Source organism: Oncorhynchus tshawytscha, unplaced genomic scaffold (assembly GCF_018296145.1).
Source record: "Oncorhynchus tshawytscha isolate Ot180627B unplaced genomic scaffold, Otsh_v2.0 Un_contig_10183_pilon_pilon, whole genome shotgun sequence".
NCBI classification, from domain to species: Eukaryota; Metazoa; Chordata; class Actinopteri; order Salmoniformes; family Salmonidae; genus Oncorhynchus; species Oncorhynchus tshawytscha.
Window position 1 is genome coordinate 27878 of NW_024609252.1, and position 22000 is coordinate 49877.

Consider the following 22000-nt stretch of genomic DNA (forward strand, 5'->3'; position numbering starts at 1 on the left):
TCTGGTAGATCACTAGACAGGCAGACAGACAGACACCCCTCCTACCTCCAGACAGATCTGGTAGATCACTAGACAGACAGACAGACAGACAGACAGACACCCCTCCTACCTCCAGACAGATCTGGTAGATCACTAGACAGGCAGACAGACACCCCTCCTACCTCCAGACAGATCTGGTAGATCACTAGACAGACAGACAGACACCCCTCCTACCTCCAGACAGATCTGGTAGATCACTAGACAGACAGACAGACAGACCCCCTCCTACCTCCAGACAGACAGACCCCCTCCTACCTCCAGACAGATCTGGTAGATCACTAGACAGACAGACAGACAGACAGACACCCCTCCTACCTCCAGACAGATCTGGTAGATCACTAGACAGACAGACAGACAGACAGACACCCCTCCTACCTCCAGACAGATCTGGTAGATCACTAGACAGGCAGACAGACAGACACCCCTCCTACCTCCAGACAGATCTGGTAGATCACTAGACAGACAGACAGACACCCCTCCTACCTCCAGACAGATCTGGTAGATCACTAGACAGACAGACAGACAGACACCCCTCCTACCTCCAGACAGATCTGGTAGATCACTAGACAGACAGACAGACAGACACCCCTCCTACCTCCAGACAGACAGACACCCCTCCTACCTCCAGACAGATCTGGTAGATCACTAGACAGACAGACAGACACCCCTCCTACCTCCAGACAGATCTGGTAGATCACTAGACAGACAGACACCCCTCCTACCTCCAGACAGATCTGGTAGATCACTAGACAGACAGACAGACAGACACCCCTCCTACCTCCAGACAGACAGACACCCCTCCTATCTCCAGACAGACAGACACCCCTCCTACCTCCAGACAGATCTGGTAGATCACTAGACAGACAGACACCCCTCCTACCTCCAGACAGATCTGGTAGATCACTAGACAGACAGACACCCCTCCTACCTCCAGACAGATCTGGTAGATCACTAGACACAGACAGACCCCCTCCTACCTCCAGACAGATCTGGTAGATCACTAGACAGACAGACACCCCTCCTACCTCCAGACAGATCTGGTAGATCACAGACAGACAGACCCCCCTCCTACCTCCAGACAGATCTGGTAGATCACTAGACAGACAGACAGACAGACACCCCTCCTACCTCCAGACAGACAGAGACCCCTCCAGATCTCCAGACAGACAGACACCCCTCCTACCTCCAGACAGATCTGGTAGATCACTAGACAGACAGACAGACAGACACCCCTCCTACCTCCAGACAGATCTGGTAGATCACTAGACAGACAGACAGACACCCCTCCTACCTCCAGACAGATCTGGTAGATCACAGACAGACAGACACCCCTCCTACCTCCAGACAGATCTGGTAGATCACTAGACAGACAGACAGGCAGACACCCCTCCTACCTCCAGACAGATCTGGTAGATCACTAGACAGGCAGACACAGACCCTCCTACCTCCAGACAGATCTGGTAGATCACTAGACAGACAGACACCCCTCCTACCTCCAGACAGATCTGGTAGATCACTAGACAGACAGACAGACAGACACCCCTCCTACCTCCAGACAGACAGACAGACACCCCTCCTACCTCCAGACAGACAGACAGACACCCCTCCTACCTCCAGACAGATCTGGTAGATCAGACAGACAGACAGACACCCCTCCTACCTCCAGACAGACAGACAGACACCCCTCCTACCTCCAGACAGATCTGGTAGATCACTAGACAGACAGACACCCCTCCTACCTCCAGACAGATCTGGTAGATCACTAGACAGACAGACACCCCTCCTACCTCCAGACAGATCTGGTAGATCACTAGACAGGCAGACAGACACCCCTCCTACCTCCAGACAGATCTGGTAGATCACTAGACAGACAGACAGACACCCCTCCTACCTCCAGACAGATCTGGTAGATCACTAGACAGACAGACAGACAGACACCCTCCTACCTCCAGACAGATCTGGTAGATCACTAGACAGACAGACACCCCTCCTACCTCCAGACAGATCTGGTAGATCACTAGACAGACAGACCCCCTCCTACCTCCAGACAGATCTGGTAGATCACTAGACAGACAGACACCCCTCCTACCTCCAGACAGATCTGGTAGATCACTAGACAGGCAGACAGACAGACACCCCTCCTACCTCCAGACAGATCTGGTAGATCACTAGACACAGGCAGACACCCCTCCTACCTCCAGACAGATCTGGTAGATCACTAGACAGACAGACAGACAGACACCCCTCCTACCTCCAGACAGACAGACAGACACCCCTCCTACCTCCTAGACAGACAGACAGACACCCCTCCTACCTCCAGACAGATCTGGTAGATCACTAGACAGACAGACACCCCTCCTACCTCCACACAGATCTGGTAGATCACAGACAGACAGACACCCCTCCTACCTCCAGACAGATCTGGTAGATCACTAGACAGACAGACCCCCTCCTACCTCCAGACAGATCTGGTAGATCACAGACAGACAGACACCCCTCCTACCTCCAGACAGATCTGGTAGATCACTAGACAGACAGACCCCCTCCTACCTCCAGACAGACAGACACCCCTCCTACCTCCAGACAGATCTGGTAGATCACAGACAGACAGGCAGACACCCCTCCTACCTCCAGACAGACAGACACCCCTCCTACCTCCAGACAGATCTGGTAGATCACAGACAGACACCCCTCCTACCTCCAGACAGATCTGGTAGATCACTAGACAGACAGACACCCCTCCTACCTCCAGACAGATCTGGTAGATCACTAGACAGACAGACCCCCTCCTACCTCCAGACAGATCTGGTAGATCACAGACAGACAGACACCCCTCCTACCTCCAGACAGATCTGGTAGATCACTAGACAGACAGACCCCCTCCTACCTCCAGACAGACAGACACCCCTCCTACCTCCAGACAGATCTGGTAGATCACTAGACAGACAGACAGACAGACACCCCTCCTACCTCCAGACAGATCTGGTAGATCACAGACAGACAGACAGACACCCCTCCTACCTCCACACAGATCTGGTAGATCACTAGACAGACAGACACCCCTCCTACCTCCAGACAGATCTGGTAGATCACTAGACAGACAGACACCCCTCCTACCTCCAGACAGATCTGGTAGATCACTAGACAGACAGACAGACAGACACCCCTCCTACCTCCAGACAGATCTGGTAGATCACTAGACAGACAGACACCCCTCCTACCTCCAGACAGATCTGGTAGATCACTAGACAGACAGACAGACAGACACCCCTCCTACCTCCAGACAGATCTGGTAGATCACTAGACAGACAGACAGACACCCCTCCTACCTCCATACAGATCTGGTAGATCACTAGACAGACAGACAGACAGACACCCCTCCTACCTCCACACAGATCTGGTAGATCACTAGACAGACAGACACCCCTCCTACCTCCAGACAGATCTGGTAGATCACTAGACAGACAGACCCCCTCCTACCTCCAGACAGATCTGGTAGATCACTAGACAGACAGACAGACAGACCCCCTCCTACCTCCACACAGATCTGGTAGATCACTAGACAGGACAGACACCCCTCCTACCTCCAGACAGATCTGGTAGATCACTAGACAGACAGACAGACAGACACCCCTCCTACCTCCAGACAGATCTGGTAGATCACTAGACAGACAGACAGACAGACACCCCTCCTACCTCCAGACAGATCTGGTAGATCACTAGACAGACAGACACCCCTCCTACCTCCAGACAGATCTGGTAGATCACTAGACAGACAGACAGACAGACACCCCTCCTACCTCCAGACAGATCTGGTAGATCACTAGACAGACAGACAGACAGACACCCCTCCTACCTCCAGACAGATCTGGTAGATCACTAGACAGACAGACAGACAGACACCCCTCCTACCTCTCCAGACAGATCTGGTAGATCACTAGACAGACAGACAGACAGACACCCCTCCTACCTCCAGACAGATCTGGTAGATCAGACAGACAGACAGACACCCCTCCTACCTCCAGACAGATCTGGTAGATCACTAGACAGACAGACAGACACCCCTCCTACCTCCTCCAGACAGATCTGGTAGATCACTAGACAGACAGACAGACAGACACCCCTCCTACCTCCAGACAGATCTGGTAGATCACTAGACAGACAGACAGACACCCCTCCTACCTCCAGACAGATCTGGTAGATCACAGACAGACAGACACCCCTCCTACCTCCAGACAGATCTGGTAGATCACTAGACAGACAGACAGACAGACACCCCTCCTACCTCCAGACAGATCTGGTAGATCACAGACAGACAGGCAGACACCCCTCCTACCTCCAGACAGATCTGGTAGATCACTAGACAGACAGACACCCCTCCTACCTCCAGACAGATCTGGTAGATCACTAGACAGACAGACAGACACCCCTCCTACCTCCAGACAGATCTGGTAGATCACTAGACAGACAGACAGACACCCCTCCTACCTCCAGACAGATCTGGTAGATCACTAGACAGACAGACACCCCTCCTACCTCCAGACAGATCTGGTAGATCACTAGACAGACAGACACCCCTCCTACCTCCAGACAGATCTGGTAGATCACTAGACAGACAGACAGACACCCCTCCTACCTCCACACAGACAGACAGACACCCCTCCTACCTCCAGACAGATCAGACAGGTAGATCACAGACAGACAGACACCCCTCCTACCTCCAGACAGATCTGGTAGATCACTAGACAGACAGACAGACAGACACCCCTCCTACCTCCAGACAGATCTGGTAGATCACTAGACAGACAGACACCCCTCCTACCTCCAGACAGATCTGGTAGATCACTAGACAGACAGACACCCCTCCTACCTCCAGACAGATCTGGTAGATCACAGACAGACAGGCAGACAGACACCCCTCCTACCTCCAGACAGATCTGGTAGATCACTAGACAGACAGACAGACAGACACCCCTCCTACCTCCAGACAGATCTGGACAGATCACTAGACAGACAGACACCCCTCCTACCTCCAGACAGATCTGGTAGATCACTAGACAGACACAGACAGACACCCCTCCTACCTCCAGACAGATCTGGTAGATCACAGACAGACAGACACCCCTCCTACCTCCAGACAGATCTGGTAGATCACTAGACAGGCAGACAGACAGACACCCCTCCTACCTCCAGACAGATCTGGTAGATCACTAGACAGACAGACAGACCCACCCCTCCTACCTCCAGACAGATCTGGTAGATCACTAGACAGACAGACAGACAGACACCCCTCCTACCTCCAGACAGACAGACAGACACCCCTACCTACAGACAGACAGACAGACAGACACCCCTCCTACCTCCAGACAGATCTGGTAGATCACAGACAGACAGACACCCCTCCTACCTCCAGACAGATCTGGTAGATCACTAGACAGACAGACAGACACCCCCTCCTACCTCCAGACAGATCTGGTAGATCACTCCAGACAGACAGACAGACCCCCTCCTACCTCCAGACAGATCTGGTAGATCACTAGACAGACAGACACCCCTCCTACCTCCAGACAGATCTGGTAGATCACTAGACAGACAGACCCCCTCCTACCTCCAGACAGACAGACACCCCTCCTACCTCCAGACAGATCTGGTAGATCACAGACAGACAGACAGACACCCCCCTCCTCCAGACAGACCTCACAGACAGACAGACACCCCTCCTACCTCCAGACAGATCTGGTAGATCACTAGACAGACAGACACCCCTCCTACCTCCAGACAGATCTGGTAGATCACTAGACAGACAGACACCCCTCCTACCTCCAGACAGATCTGGTAGATCACTAGACAGACAGACAGACCCCCTCCTACCTCCAGACAGATCTGGTAGATCACTAGACAGACAGACACCCCTCCTACCTCCAGACAGATCTGGTAGATCACTAGACAGACAGACAGACCCCCTCCTACCTCCAGACAGACAGACAGACACCCCTCCTACCTCCAGACAGATCTGGTAGATCACTAGACAGGCAGACAGACACCCCTCCTACCTCCAGACAGATCTGGTAGATCACTAGACAGACAGACAGACAGACACCCCTCCTACCTCCAGACAGATCTGGTAGATCACTAGACAGACAGACACCCCTCCTACCTCCAGACAGATCTGGTAGATCACAGACAGACAGACAGACCCCCTCCTACCTCCAGACAGATCTGGTAGATCACAGACAGACAGACAGACAGACAGACACCCCTCCTACCTCCAGACAGATCTGGTAGATCACTAGACAGACAGACCCCCTCCTACCTCCAGACAGACAGACACCCCTCCTACCTCCAGACAGATCTGGTAGATCACTAGACAGACAGACAGACACCCCTCCTACCTCCAGACAGATCTGGTAGATCACTAGACAGACAGACAGACAGACACCCCTCCTACCTCCAGACAGATCTGGTAGATCACTAGACAGACAGACACAGACACCCCTCCTACCTCCAGACAGATCTGGTAGATCACTAGACAGACAGACAGACAGACACCCCTCCTACCTCCAGACAGATCTGGTAGATCACTAGACAGACAGACAGACAGACACCCCTCCTACCTCCAGACAGATCTGGTAGATCACTAGACAGACAGACACCCCTCCTACCTCCAGACAGATCTGGTAGATCACAGACAGACAGACAGACAGACACCCCTCCTACCTCCAGACAGATCTGGTAGATCACTAGACAGACAGACAGACAGACCCCCTCCTACCTCCAGACAGATCTGGTAGATCACTAGACAGGCAGACAGACACCCCTCCTACCTCCCACAGATCTGGTAGATCACTAGACAGACAGACAGACAGACACCCCTCCTCCTACCTCCAGACAGATCTGGTAGATCACTAGACAGACAGACAGACAGACACCCCTCCTACCTCCAGACAGATCAGGTAGATCACTAGACAGACAGACACCCCTCCTACCTCCAGACAGATCTGGTAGATCACTAGACAGACAGACAGACACCCCTCCTACCTCCAGACAGACAGACACCCCTCCTACCTCCAGACAGATCTGGTAGATCACTAGACAGACAGACAGACACCCCTCCTACCTCCAGACAGATCTGGTAGATCACTAGACAGACAGACAGACAGACACCCCTCCTACCTCCAGACAGATCTGGTAGATCACTAGACAGGCAGACAGACAGACACCCCTCCTACCTCCAGACAGATCTGGTAGATCACTAGACACAGACAGACAGACACCCCTCCTACCTCCAGACAGATCTGGTAGATCACTAGACAGACAGACAGACAGACAGACACCCCTCCTACCTCCAGACAGATCTGGTAGATCACTAGACAGACAGACAGACACCCCTCCTACCTCCAGACAGATCTGGTAGATCACTAGACACAGACAGACACCCCTCCTACCTCCAGACAGATCTGGTAGATCACTAGACAGACAGACAGACAGACCCCTCCTACCTCCAGACAGATCTGGTAGATCACTAGACAGACAGACACCCCTCCTACCTCCAGACAGATCTGGTAGATCACTAGACAGACAGACAGACAGACACCCCTCCTACCTCCAGACAGATCTGGTAGATCACTCACAGACAGACAGATCTGGTAGATCAGACAGACAGACACCCCCTACCTCCAGACAGATCTGGTAGATCACTAGACCAGACAGATCCAGACAGATCAGACTAGACAGACAGACACCCCTCCTACCTCCAGACAGATCTGGTAGATCACTAGACAGACAGACAGACAGACCCCCTCCTACCTCCAGACAGATCTGGTAGATCACTAGACAGACAGACAGACAGACACCCCTCCTACCTCCAGACAGATCAGTAGATCACTACAGACAGACAGACAGACACCCCTCCTACCTCCAGACAGATCTGGTAGATCACTAGACAGACACAGACAGACCCCTCCTACCTCCAGACAGATCTGGTAGATCACTAGACAGACAGACAGACAGACACCCCTCCTACCTCCAGACAGACAGACAGACACCCCTCCTACCTCCAGACAGATCTGGTAGATCACTAGACAGACAGACACCCCTCCTACCTCCAGACAGATCTGGTAGATCACTAGACAGACAGACAGACAGACCCCCTCCTACCTCCATACAGATCTGGTAGATCACTAGACAGACAGACACCCCTCCTACCTCCAGACAGATCTGGTAGATCACTAGACAGACAGACAGACAGACAGACCCCTCCTACCTCCAGACAGATCTGGTAGATCACTAGACAGGCTGTGTGGTTGAACAGTCTGTTCCTCTTCCAGCTGAACTCTACTGATTCCTCCTCTACCTCATGGAGGACTGACACACACACACACACAGACACACACACACACACACACACACACACACACACACACACACACACACACACACACACACACACACACACACACACAGACACACACACACACACACACACACACACACACACACACACACACACACACACACACACACACACACACAGACACACACACACACACAGACACACACACACACACACACACACACACACACACACACAGACACACACACACACACACACACACACACACACACACAGACACACAGACACACACACACACACACACACACACACACACAGACACACACACACACACAGACACACACACACACACACACACACACACACACACAGACACACACACACACACACACACACACACACACACACAGACACACACACACACACACACACACACACACACACACACACACACACACACACACACACACACACACACACACACACACACACACACACACACACACACACACACACACACACACACACACACACACACACACACACACACACACACACACACAGACACACACACACACACACACACACACACACACACACAGACACACAGACACACACACACACACACACACACACACACACACACACACACACACACAAACACACACACACACACAAACCACAATTATTACTAAAATTGTTTTGATATGTGTGTGTGTGTGTGTGTGTGTGTGTGTGTGTGTGTGTGTGTGTGTGTGTGTGTGTACCTCTGATCTTGTAGAATGTCTCCGGTATAAATGCCTGGATGGATTTGAAACGTTCCACAACGAATCCCAGCGTAGGGAACTGACAACTGCCATACGAGATCAGCTGATTGGCCAACGAGGCAGGGAAGGTCTTCTGGAGGCGGAGTGTCTGGAACCTGGTAAACGATGCACCTGGAGAGATGAGGGGGATGAGGAGAAAGGAGAGAGGGATGAGGAGAGAGGAGAGAGGGATGAGGAGAGAGGAGAGAGGGATGAGGAGAGAGGAGAGAGGGATGAGGAGAGAGAGAGAGGGATGAGGAGAGAGGAGAGGGATGAGGAGAAAGGAGAGGGAGGGATGAGGAGAGAGGAGAGAGGGATGAGGAGAGGAGAGAGGGATGAGGAGAGGGAGGAGAGGGATGAGGAGAGAGGAGAGGGATGAGGAGAGAGGAGAGGGATGAGGGAGAGGAGAGGGATGAGGAGAGGGAGGGAGGGATGAGGAGAGGGATGAGGGATGAGAGGGATGAGGAGAGGGATGAGGAGAGAGGAGAGGGATGAGGAGAGGGATGAGGAGAGAGGGATGAGGAGAGGAGAGAGGGATGAGGGAGAGGAGAGGGATGAGGGAGAGGGAGGAGAGGGATGAGGAGAGGGATGAGGGGAGGGATGAGGAGAGAGGAGAGGGATGAGAGAGAGGGATGAGGGATGAGGATGAGGAGAGGGATGAGGAGAGGAGAGAGGATGAGGAGAGGGATGAGGGAGAGGGATGAGGAGAGGGATGAGGAGAGAGGAGAGGGATGAGGAGAGGAGAGGGATGAGGAGAGGGATGAGGGAGAGGGATGAGGAGAGGGATGAGGAGAGGGATGAGGAGAGGGATGAGGAGAGGGATGAGAGAGGGATGAGGGATGAGGAGAGGGATGAGGAGAGAGGGATGAGGGGAGAGGAGAGGGATGAGGAGAGAGGGATGAGGAGAGAGGAGAGGGATGAGGAGAGGAAGGGATGAGGAGAGATAGGATGAGGAGAGAGGGATGAGGAGAGGGATGAGGAGAGAGGAGAGGGATGAGGAGAGAGGAGAGGGATGAGGAGAGGGATGAGGAGAGAGGGATGAGGAGAGAGGAGAGGGATGAGGAGAGGGATGAGGAGAGGGATGAGGAGAAAAGACAGAGCTTTCACCAGCCTTGTGTTATCAGTTCAATGAAGGAAAGGTGAAAGTTCACGAGGAGAGGAAGTCGACAACTCTGAGTCGTGAGCCTAGCAACCTGTGATCTGACTGTTTAATCAGTATATAGCTGTGTGAACTGACTGTTTCATCAGTATATAGCTGTGTGAACTGACTGTTTCATCAGTATATAGCTGTGTGAACTGACTGTTTCATCAGTATATAGCTGTGTGAACTGACTGTTTCATCAGTATATAGCTGTGTGAACTGACTGTTTCATCAGTATATAGCTGTGTGATCTGACTGTTTCATCAGTATATAGCTGTGTGAACTGACTGTTTCATCAGTATATAGCTGTGTGATCTGACTGTTTCATCAGTATATAGCTGTGTGTGAACTGACTGTTTCATCAGTATATAGCTGTGTGTGAACTGACTGTTTCATCAGTATATATATATTTGAAACAGGGTGTAGTTACCCTTTAATGCAAGTGCCCATCTGGAAGAGACCGTCGTTTCTGTTAGGTTAGCCACGTTTCTGTTAGGTTAGCCACGTTTCTGTTAGGTTAGCCACGTTTCTGTTAGCCACGTTTCTGTTTGGTTAGCCACGTTTCTGTTTGGTTAGCCACGTTTCTGTTAGCCACGTTTCTGTTTGGTTAGCTACGTTTCTGTTAGCCACGTTTCTGTTGGTTAGCTACGTTTCTGTTAGCCACGTTTCTGTTAGCCACGTTTCTGTTTGGCTGTTTCTGGTTAGCCACGTTTCTGTTAGGTTAGCCACGTTTCTGTTAGGTTAGCCACGTTTCTGTTTAGTTTTGTTTGGTTAGCCACGTTTTCTGTTAGGTTAGCCACGTTTCTGTTTGGTTAGCCACGTTTCTGTTTGGTTAGCCACGTTTCTGTTTGGTTAGCCACGTTTCTGTTAGCCACGTTTCTGTTAGCCACGTTTCTGTTTAGGTTAGCTACGTTTCTGTTAGGTTAGCCACGTTTCTGTTAGGTTAGCCACGTTTCTGTTAGCCACGTTTCTGTTAGCCACGTTTCTGTTAGGTTAGCCACGTTTCTGTTAGGTTAGCCACGTTTCTGTTAGCCACGTTTCTGTTTGGTTAGGTTACGTTTCTGTTTGGTTAGCCACGTTTCTGTTAGGTTAGCCACGTTTCTGTTAGCCACGTTTCTGTTTGGTTAGCCACGTTTCTGTTTGGTTAGCCACGTTTCTGTTTGGTTAGCCACGTTTCTGTTAGCCACGTTTCTGTTTGGTTAGCTACGTTTCTGTTTGGTTAGCCACGTTTCTGTTTGGTTAGCTACGTTTCTGTTTGGTTAGCCACGTTTCTGTTTGGTTAGCCACGTTTCTGTTAGCCACGTTTCTCTTGGTTAGCCACGTTTCTGTTAGGTTACGTTTCTGTTTGGTTAGCCACGTTTCTGTTAGGTTAGCCACGTTTCTGTTAGGTTAGCCACGTTTCTGTTAGGTTAGCCACGTTTCTGTTTGGTTAGCCACGTTTCTGTTTGGTTAGCCACGTTTCTGTTTGGTTAGCCACGTTTCTGTTAGGTTAGCCACGTTTCTGTTAGGTTAGCCACGTTTCTGTTTGGTTAGCCACGTTTCTGGTTAGCCACGTTTCTGTTAGGTTAGCCACGTTTCTGTTAGGTTAGCCACGTTTCTGTTTGGTTAGCCACGTTTCTGTTAGCCACGTTTCTGTTAGGTTAGCCACGTTTCTGTTAGGTTAGCCACGTTTCTGTTAGGTTAGCCACGTTTCTGTTAGGTTAGCCACGTTTCTGTTAGGTTAGCCACGTTTCTGTTAGGTCAGCCACGTTTCTGTTAGGTTAGCCACGTTTCTGTTAGGTTAGCCACGTTTCTGTTTGGTTAGCCACGTTTCTGTTAGCCACGTTTCTTTGGTTAGCCACGTTTCTGTTTGGTTAGCCACGTTTCTGTTTGGTTAGCCACGTTTCTGTTTGGTTAGCCACGTTTCTGTTTGGTTAGCCACGTTTCTGTTTGGTTAGCCACGTTTCTGTTTGGTTAGCCACGTTTCTGTTTGGTTAGCTACGTTTCTGTTAGGTTAGCCATGTTTCTGTTTGGTTAGCCACGTTTCTGTTAGGTTAGCTACGTTTCTGTTTGGTTAGCCACGTTTCTGTTTGGTTAGCCACGTTTCTGTTTACCCATTCCACGTTTCTGTTAGGTTAGCCACGTTTCTGTTAGGTTAGGTTAGCCACGTTTCTGTTAGGTTAGCCACGTTTCTGTTAGGTTAGCCACGTTTGGTTAGCCACGTTTCTGTTTGGTTAGCCACGTTTCTGTTTGGTTAGCCACGTTTCTGTTTGGTTAGCCACGTTTCTGTTTGGTTAGCCACGTTTCTGTTAGGTTTCTGTTTGGTTAGCCACGTTTTAGGTTAGCCACGTTTCTGTTTGGTTAGCCACGTTTCTGTTAGGTTAGCCACGTTTCTGTTTGGTTAGCCACGTTTCTGTTAGGTTAGCCACGTTTCTGTTTTAGCCACGTTTCTGTTAGCCTGTTTGTTAGCTACGTTTCTGTTTGGTTAGCCACGTTTCTGTTGGTTAGCCACGTTTCTGTTTGGTTAGCCACGTTTCTGTTAGCCACGTTTCTGTTAGCCACGTTTCTGTTAGGTTAGCCACGTTTCTGTTAGGTTAGCCACGTTTCTGTTTGGTTAGCTACGTTTCTGTTTGGTTAGCCACGTTTCTGTTAGGTTAGCCACGTTTCTGTAGCAATAATGTGATTGCAGAGTTTGCGAAATTGATGCAAATAACAAAAGACGATATTCTGCCATGTAGCCATAGACTACTGTGTAGTTCCCATTTAACTCTATCGGAAGAAGGTTAGCATTAGCATCATGTTGCTAACGGCTACAGGAAGTGTGCCTACACCAGGTTGTCTAACACACACACACACACACAAAAAACACACACACACACTCACATTCCTGTTTCAGAAAGCTGCAAGGAAATACCCATCACTGATGAATTCTGTTCATGTATTATGATTCCCTACCAAGTTCAATACATCTAGTTGATTCCCTACTAACGTCAATACATCTAGTTGATTCCCTACTAACGTCAATACATCTAGTTGATTCCCTACCAAGGTCAATACATCTAGTTGATTCCCTACTAACGTCAATACATCTAGTTGATTCCCTACTAACGTCAATACATCTAGTTGATTCCCTACTAACGTCAATACATCTAGTTGATTCCCTACTAACGTCAATACATCTAGTTGATTCCCTACTAACGTCAATACATCTAGTTGATTCCCTACTAAGATCAATACATGTAGTTGATTCCCTACTAAGTTCAATACATCTAGTTGATTCCCTACTAAGGTCAATACATCTAGTTGATTCCCTACTAACGTCAATACATCTAGTTGATTCCCTACTAACGTCAATACATCTAGTTGATTCCCTACTAACGTCAATACATCTAGTTGATTCCCTACTAACGTCAATACATCTAGTTGATTCCCTACTAACGTCAATACATCTAGTTGATTCCCTACTAACGTCAATACATCTAGTTGATTCCCTACTAAGGTCAATACATCTAGTTGATTCCCTACTAAGTTCAATACATCTAGTTGATTCCCTACTAACGTCAATACATCTAGTTGATTCCCTACTAACGTCAATACATCTAGTTGATTCCCTACTAACGTCAATACATCTAGTTGATTCCCTACTAAGGTCAATACATCTAGTTGATTCCCTACTAAGTTCAATACATCTAGTTGATTCCCTACTAACGTCAATACATCTAGTTGATTCCCTACTAAGGTCAATACATCTAGTTGATTCCCTACTAAGGTCAATACATCTAGTTGATTCCCTACTAAGTTCAATACATCTAGTTGATTCCCTACTAACGTCAATACATTTAGTTGATGTAGATTTTATAGAGCCCTAGTGGGTGTGTGTGTGGTGTTTGGTGTGTGTGTGTGTTACCTATCCTGAGGTCCAGCTCCTGACGGACGTCCACAGCATCACTGACGTTGCCGCCTGGTTAGTGTGTGTAGTGTGTGTGTGTGTAGTGTGTTTGTGTGTGTGTGTGTAGTGTGTATGTGTGTGTAAGTAGTGTGTACATCTAGTTGATGTGTGTAGTGTGTCAGTGTACATGTAGTGTGTGTGTGTGTAGTGTGTGTCAATGTGTAGTGTGTAGTGTGTGTGTGTAGTGTGTGTGTGTGTGTAGTGTGTTAGTGTGTGTGTGTCTAGTTGTGTGTGTGTGTGTGTAGTTGTGTGTGTGTAGGTAGTGTGTGTGTGTAGTGTGTGTAGTTGTGTAGTGTGTGTAGTGTGCGTGTGTAGGTAGTGTGTAGTGTGTAGTGTGTGTAGTGTGTGTCAGTGTGTGTGTGTGTGTGTGTGTGTGTGTGTGTGTGTGTGTGTGTGTGTGTGTGTGTGTGTGTGTGTCTAGTGTGTGTGTGTGTGTGTGTGTGTGTGTGTGTAGTGTGATGTGTGTGTGTGTGTGTGTGTGTGTGTGTGTGTAGTGTGTAGTGTGTGTTGTGTTTGTAGTGTGTGTGTGTGTAGTGTGTGTGTGTGTGTAGTGTGTGTAGTGTGTGTGTGTGTGTAGTGTGTGTGTACTAAGTGTGTACATCTAGTTGATGTGTGTAGTGTGTGTAGTGTGTAGTTGTAGTGTGTAGTGTGTGTGTAGTGTGTGTAGTGTGTGTGTGTGTGTGTGTGTGTGTGTAGTGTGTGGTGTGTAGTGTGTGTTACCTATCCTGAGGTCCAGCTCCTGACGGACGTCCACAGCATCACTGTTGTTGCCGTCTGGTTAGTGTGTGTAGTGTGTGTAGTGTGTAGTGTGTGTGTAGTGTGTGTAGTGTGTAGTGTGTGTAGTGTGTAGTGTGTGTAGTGTGTAGTGTATAGTGTGTGTAGTGTGTAGTGTGTGTGTAGTGTGTGTGTTACCTATCCTGAGGTCCAGCTCCTGACGGACGTCCACAGCATCACTGACGTTGCCGTCTGGTTCCGTTAACGTGTCACATGCTCTCCTGATAGAGTTGGGAGTGATCTCAGAGAACCGAGCACGGAACACCTGCACACCGGGCTTGACTGGAACACAGAGAGAGGGGCAACTGCTATCACAACACACATTATCCAGCCAGAGGTGCACAAGTGTGTGTGTGTGTGTGTGTGTGTGTGTGTGTACCTGCTTTGCAGACGTCTATCACCTCAAAGCCGATGTTCTCTCCCTCTCTGTCACAATCTGTCCAGATGACAAGCGCCTGGCACTGACTCACCTCTCTCTCTAGGGTCCGCTAGGAGACACAGAGACACACCCCCACACACACACACAGGGAGAGACACACACACACAGAGACAAGGTTACACACACACAGGGAGAGACACACACACACAGAGACAAGGTTACACACACATCAGACTGAGAAGCTTGTTCGTTTCTGTCTTCGGAATCTTTCTATGTCTTTCAGAAACTCTTTCTCTGTCTTTCAGAAACTCTTTCAGAAACTCATTCTATGTCTTTCAGAAACTCTTTCAGAAACTCATTCTCTGTCTTTCAGAAACTCTTTCTATGTCTTTCAGAAACTCTTTCTATGTCTTTCAGAAACTCTTTCTATGTCTTTCAGAAACTCTTTCTATGTCTTTCAGAAACTCTTTCTATGTCTTTCAGAAACTCTTTCAGAAACTCTTTCTCTGTCTTTCAGAAACTCTTTCTCTGTCTTTCAGAAACTCTTTCTCTGTCTTTCAGAAACTCTTTCAGAAACTCTTTCTATGTCTTTCAGAAACTCTTTCTCTGTCTTTCACAAACTCTTTCTCTGTCTTTCAGAAACTCTTTCAGACACTCTTTCTCTGTCTTTCAGAAACTCTTTCTCTGTCTTTCAGAAACTCTTTCTCTGTCTTTCACAAACTCTTTCTATGTCTTTCAGAAACTCTTTCAGAAACTCTTTCTATGTCTTTCAGAAACTCTTTCTATGTCTTTCAGAAACTCTTTCTATGTCTTTCAGAAACTCTTTCAGAAACTCTTTCTATGTCTTTCAGAAACTCTTTCAGAAACTCATTCTCTGTCTTTCAGAAACTCTTTCTCTGTCTTTCAGAAACTCTTTCAGAAACTCATTCTCTGTCTTTCAGAAACTCTTTCTCTGTCTTTCAGAAACTCTTTCAGAAACTCTTTCTATGTCTTTCAGAAACTCTTTCTCTGTCTTTCAGAAACTCTTTCAGAAACTCTTTCTATGTCTTTCAGAAACTCTTTCTATGTCTTTCAGAAACTCTTTCAGAAACTCTTTCTATGTCTTTCAGAAACTCTTTCTATGTCTTTCAGAAACTCTTTCTATGTCTTTCAGAAACTCTTTCAGAAACTCATTCTCTGTCTTTCAGAAACTCTTTCTCTGTCTTTCAGAAACTCTTTCAGAAACTCTTTCTATGTCTTTCAGAAACTCTTTCAGAAACTCTTTCTCTGTCTTTCAGAAACTCTTTCAGAAACTCATTCTCTGTCTTTCAGAAACTCTTTCTCTGTCTTTCAGAAACTCTTTCAGAAACTCATTCTCTGTCTTTCAGAAACTCTTTCTCTGTCTTTCAGAAACTCTTTCAGAAACTCTTTCTATGTCTTTCAGAAACTCTTTCAGAAACTCTTTCTCTGTCTTTCAGAAACTCTTTCAGAAACTCTTTCTATGTCTTTCAGAAACTCTTTCTCTGTCTTTCAGAAACTCTTTCTCTGTCTTTCAGAAACTCTTTCTATGTCTTTCAGAAACTCTTTCAGAAACTCATTCTATGTCTTTCAGAAACTCTTTCTATGTCTTTCAGAAACTCTTTCTATGTCTTTCAGAAACTCTTTCTATGTCTTTCAGAAACTCTTTCTATGTCTTTCAGAAACTCTTTCTATGTCTTTCAGAAACTCTTTCAGAAACTCTTTCTATGTCTTTCAGAAACTCTTTCTATGTCTTTCAGAAACTCTTTCTATGTCTTTCAGAAACTCTTTCTATGTCTTTCAGAAACTCTTTCAGAAACTCTTTCTATGTCTTTCAGAAACTCTTTCAGAAACTCTTTCTATGTCTTTCAGAAACTCTTTCTCTGTCTTTCAGAAACTCTTTCACAAACTCTTTCTCTGTCTTTCACAAACTCTTTCTCTGTCTTTCACAAACTCTTTCTCTGTCTTTCAGAAACTCTTTCTCTGTCTTTCAGAAACTCTTTCTATGTCTTTCAGAAACTCTTTCTATGTCTTTCAGAAACTCTTTCTATGTCTTTCAGAAACTCTTTCAGAAACTCTTTCTATGTCTTTCAGAAACTCTTTCAGAAACTCTTTCTATGTCAGTGCATGATTGCAGCATTGAACAACATGCCAATGAGTCCAATCAAAGGAAGAGAACCACAGTAACAGTTCAAGACAGAAGACAGTAACAGTTCAAGACAGAAGACAGTAACAGTACGTTCAACTAGACTACCTTGATCTGAACAAAGTTCTCAGGACAATACTTCTCCACCTCCGCATCAAACAACAGGACAGGATTACAGCTGTGCCTGGAACACACACACACACACACAGTTACACACGCAGAGAGAGAGCACTATAGGAGGTGTCGTACGATGACAGAAGTCGTAAATCTCACCATTTCTGGAACTGAGCCTTGAACTCCAGACCCAACAGATGACCTGAAACTGACGTCATACACACCGTCACATTCTGTAGGGACACACACACACACACACACACACACAAAATGAGCCACCACCAAATCCCAAACACACCCGGGATAGAGCAGGAGTAGTGTTGCATGCTGCTACTTACCCTTCCAAACAGGTTGTATTCATACTCATAGAGTTTATTATAGACGGACAGCCCCTCCCTCTGAAACACAGACAGTTTATTATAGACAGACAGCCCCTCCCTCTGAAACACAGACAGTTTATTATAGACAGACAGCCCCTCCCTCTGAAACACAGACAGTTTATTATAGACAGACAGCCCCTCCCTCTGAAACACAGACAGTTTATTATAGACGGACAGCCCCTCCCTCTGAAACACAGACAGTTTATTATAGACGGACAGCCCCTCCCTCTGAAACACAGACAGTTTATTATAGACAGACAGCCCCTCACTCTGAAACACAGACAACAGACAGTTTATTATAGACAGACAGCCCCTCCCTCTGAAACACAGACAGTTTATTATAGACGGACAGCCCCTCCCTCTGAAACACAGACAGTTTATTATAGACAGACAGCCCCTCCCTCTGAAACACAGACAGTTTATTATAGACAGACAGCCCCTCACTCTGAAACACAGACAACAGACAGTTTATTATAGACAGACAGCCCCTCCCTCTGAAACACAGACAACAGACAGTTTATTATAGACAGACAGCCCCTCACTCTGAAACACAGACAGTTTATTATAGACAGACAGCCCCTCACTCTGAAACAGACAGTTTATTATAGACAGACAGCCCCTCACTCTGAAAACAGACAGTTTATTATAGACAGACAGCCCCTCCTCTGAAACACAGACAGTTTATTATAGACAGACAGCCCCTCACTCTGAAACACAGACAGTTTATTATAGACAGACAGCCCCTCACTCTGAAACACAGACAGTTTATTATAGACAGACAGCCCCTCACTCTGAAACACAGACAACAGACAGTTTATTATAGACAGACAGCCCCTCCCTCTGAAACACAGACAGTTTATTATAGACGGACAGCCCCTCCCTCTGAAACACAGACAGTTTATTATAGACAGACAGCCCCTCCCTCTGAAACACAGACAGTTTATTATAGACAGACAGACCCTCACTCTGAAACACAGACAGTTTATTATAGACAGACAGCCCCTCACTCTGAAACACAGACAGTTTATTATAGACAGACAGCCCCTCACTCTGAAACACAGACAGTTTATTATAGACAGACAGCCCCTCACTCTGAAACACAGACAGTTTATTATAGACAGACAGCCCCTCCCTCTGAAACACAGACAGTTTATTATAGACAGACAGCCCCTCCCTCTGAAACACAGACAGTTTATTATAGACGGACAGCCCCTCCCTCTGAAACACAGACAGTTTATTATAGACAGACAGCCCCTCACTCTGAAACACAGACAGTTTATTATAGACAGACAGCCCCTCACTCTGAAACACAGACAGTTTATTATAGACAGACAGCCCCTCCCTCTGAAACACAGACAGTTTATTATAGACAGACAGCCCCTCCCTCTGAAACACAGACAGTTTATTATAGACAGACAGCCCCTCACTCTGAAACACAGACAGTTTATTATAGACAGACAGCCCCTCCCTCTGAAACACAGACAGTTTATTATAGACAGACAGCCCCTCACTCTGAAACAGACAGTTTATTATAGACAGACAGCCCCTCACTCTGAAACAGACAACAGACAGTTTATTATAGACAGACAGCCCCTCCTCTGAAACACAGACAGTTTATTATAGACAGACAGCCCCTCACTCTGAAACACAGACAGTTTATTATAGACAGACAGCCCCTCCCTCTGAAACACAGACAGTTTATTATAGACAGACAGCCCCTCCCTCTGAAAACAGACAGTTTATTATAGACAGACAGCCCCTCCCTCTGAAACACAGACAGTTTATTATAGACAGACAGCCCCTCCCTCTGAAACACAGACAGTTTATTATAGACAGACAGCCCCTCACTCTGAAACACAGACAGTTTATTATAGACAGACAGCCCCTCACTCTGAAACACAGACAGTTTATTATAGACAGACAGCCCCTCCTCTGAAACACAGACAGTTTATTATAGACAGACAGCCCCTCACTCTGAAACACAGACAGTTTATTATAGACAGACAGCCCCTCCCTCTGAAACACAGACAGTTTATTATAGACAGACAGCCCCTCCTCTGAAACACAGACAGTTTATTATAGACAGACAGCCCCTCACTCTGAAACACAGACAGTTTATTATAGACAGACAGCCCCTCCTCTGAAACACAGACAGTTTATTATAGACAGACAGCCCCTCCCTCTGAAACACAGACAGTTTATTATAGACGGACAGCCCCTCCCTCTGAAACACAGACAGTTTATTATAGACAGACAGCCCCTCCCTCTGAAACACAGACAGTTTATTATAGACAGACAGCCCCTCACTCTGAAACAGACAGTTTATTATAGACAGACAGCCCCTCACTCTGAAAACAGACAGTTTATTATAGACAGACAGCCCCTCACTCTGAAAACAGACAGTTTATTATAGACAGACAGCCCCTCCTCTGAAACACAGACAGTTTATTATAGACAGACAGCCCCTCCTCTGAAACAGACAGTTTATTATAGACAGACAGCCCTCACTCTGAAACAGACAGTTTATTATAGACAGACAGCCCCTCCCTCTGAAACACAGACAGTTTATTATAGACAGACAGCCCCTCCCTCTGAAACACAGACAGTTTATTATAGACAGACAGCCCCTCCCTCTGAAACACAGACAGTTTATTATAGACAGACAGCCCCTCCCTCTGAAACACAGACAGTTTATTATAGACAGACAGCCCCTCACTCTGAAAACAGACAGTTTATTATAGACAGACAGCCCCTCACTCTGAAACACAGACAGTTTATTATAGACAGACAGCCCCTCCCTCTGAAACACAGACAGTTTATTATAGACAGACAGCCCCTCACTCTGAAACACAGACAGTTTATTATAGACAGACAGCCCCTCACTCTGAAACACAGACAACAGACAGTTCATTATAGACGGTCAGCCAGACAATAAACAGAGACAATCACACCTGTTGATGTGAGACATTATGTCATGGGAAGACAGCTGGAAGCAGAGATAAACAGACAATCGTCCCATGTACTGATAAAAACCATCTCTCTCACACACCTAAGACCCAAACACACACACAGACCCACCCTCCTCGCTCTGCCGTCAGACATGATCTCCGCGATGCCTTTGGCCGCGTCATTCTTCTCCGCCACACAGAGAACCCGTTTGATCTGAGTCCTCCGGATCATGTCTCCCGGGGAGTCTGTCCTCTTCTGTCCGGTGACGCTAAACCGCCTGTGGACCTGGAGCCGTAACGTTAACGGTCGTCCGGATGTGAACAGAGCCCTAGTCAGATGATGTATCAGCATAGCTAGCCTAGCCTAGCCAGGGCGCATTGGAGATACACTTGACATAACGTTACACACACACACGTCGTGCCCAGCTAAAATCAGTCAACATAACTCCTGAAGCGTTGTTACAAACTGTTATTTTGACTGATCCAACAGATTGACACAACATAAAACTGTCCAGATCTCACAGGGTCAGTTAGCTTGATGGGAGTAGCTCATGTCAAACTTCAACCCTGAAACTAAGTTTACATGCCGAAGCTTAACCTTACAATTTTCCTGATCACCTAAACACAATTTACAATGTAACGTGCATTAGCGTGGACCCAATCTGCTAATAAATAAATAGTTTTAAAACTATTTTTCCAACTGAAAGGGTTGGTAAAAACGGCAGATAAATGTGATGTTATTGATTTTACAAATTCCGCGCCTGTCAACAACAGCAGTCGTAAAACGACGATGTCGTAAAACAACTGTCGTAAAACCCCTTCCTGTTCGTGTGAATAATACTTTTTTATGCCGATGTCCTTTAATTTTACGCCAAAAATACTACGCGAAGAGTATCTATTTTCAAGATTGAAATTGTGATTCATAATCTTAAATCATGTTGAATGTGTAATATTAGGTTCGTAATTTTAGGACAGTTAGCTACTTCCTTATGTGA

At 47.2% G+C, this 22000-nt stretch overlaps 1 protein-coding gene across 1 annotated transcript in view; it reads right to left on the reverse strand.

Moving 5' to 3' along the window:
• LOC121844485 (DNA topoisomerase 3-alpha-like) overlaps positions 1–21815 on the reverse strand; it is a 45173-nt gene extending 23358 nt beyond the window's left edge. The window contains 8 exon segments of the mRNA XM_042314632.1: positions 8303–8403; positions 9160–9330; positions 15180–15323; positions 15421–15529; positions 17672–17747; positions 17837–17910; positions 18016–18075; positions 21136–21815. Coding sequence (XP_042170566.1) covers positions 8303–8403; positions 9160–9330; positions 15180–15323; positions 15421–15529; positions 17672–17747; positions 17837–17910; positions 18016–18075; positions 21136–21357 — 957 coding nt within the window. The 5' untranslated portion in view covers positions 21358–21815.
• Between the last annotated feature and the right edge of the window lie 185 nt (positions 21816–22000).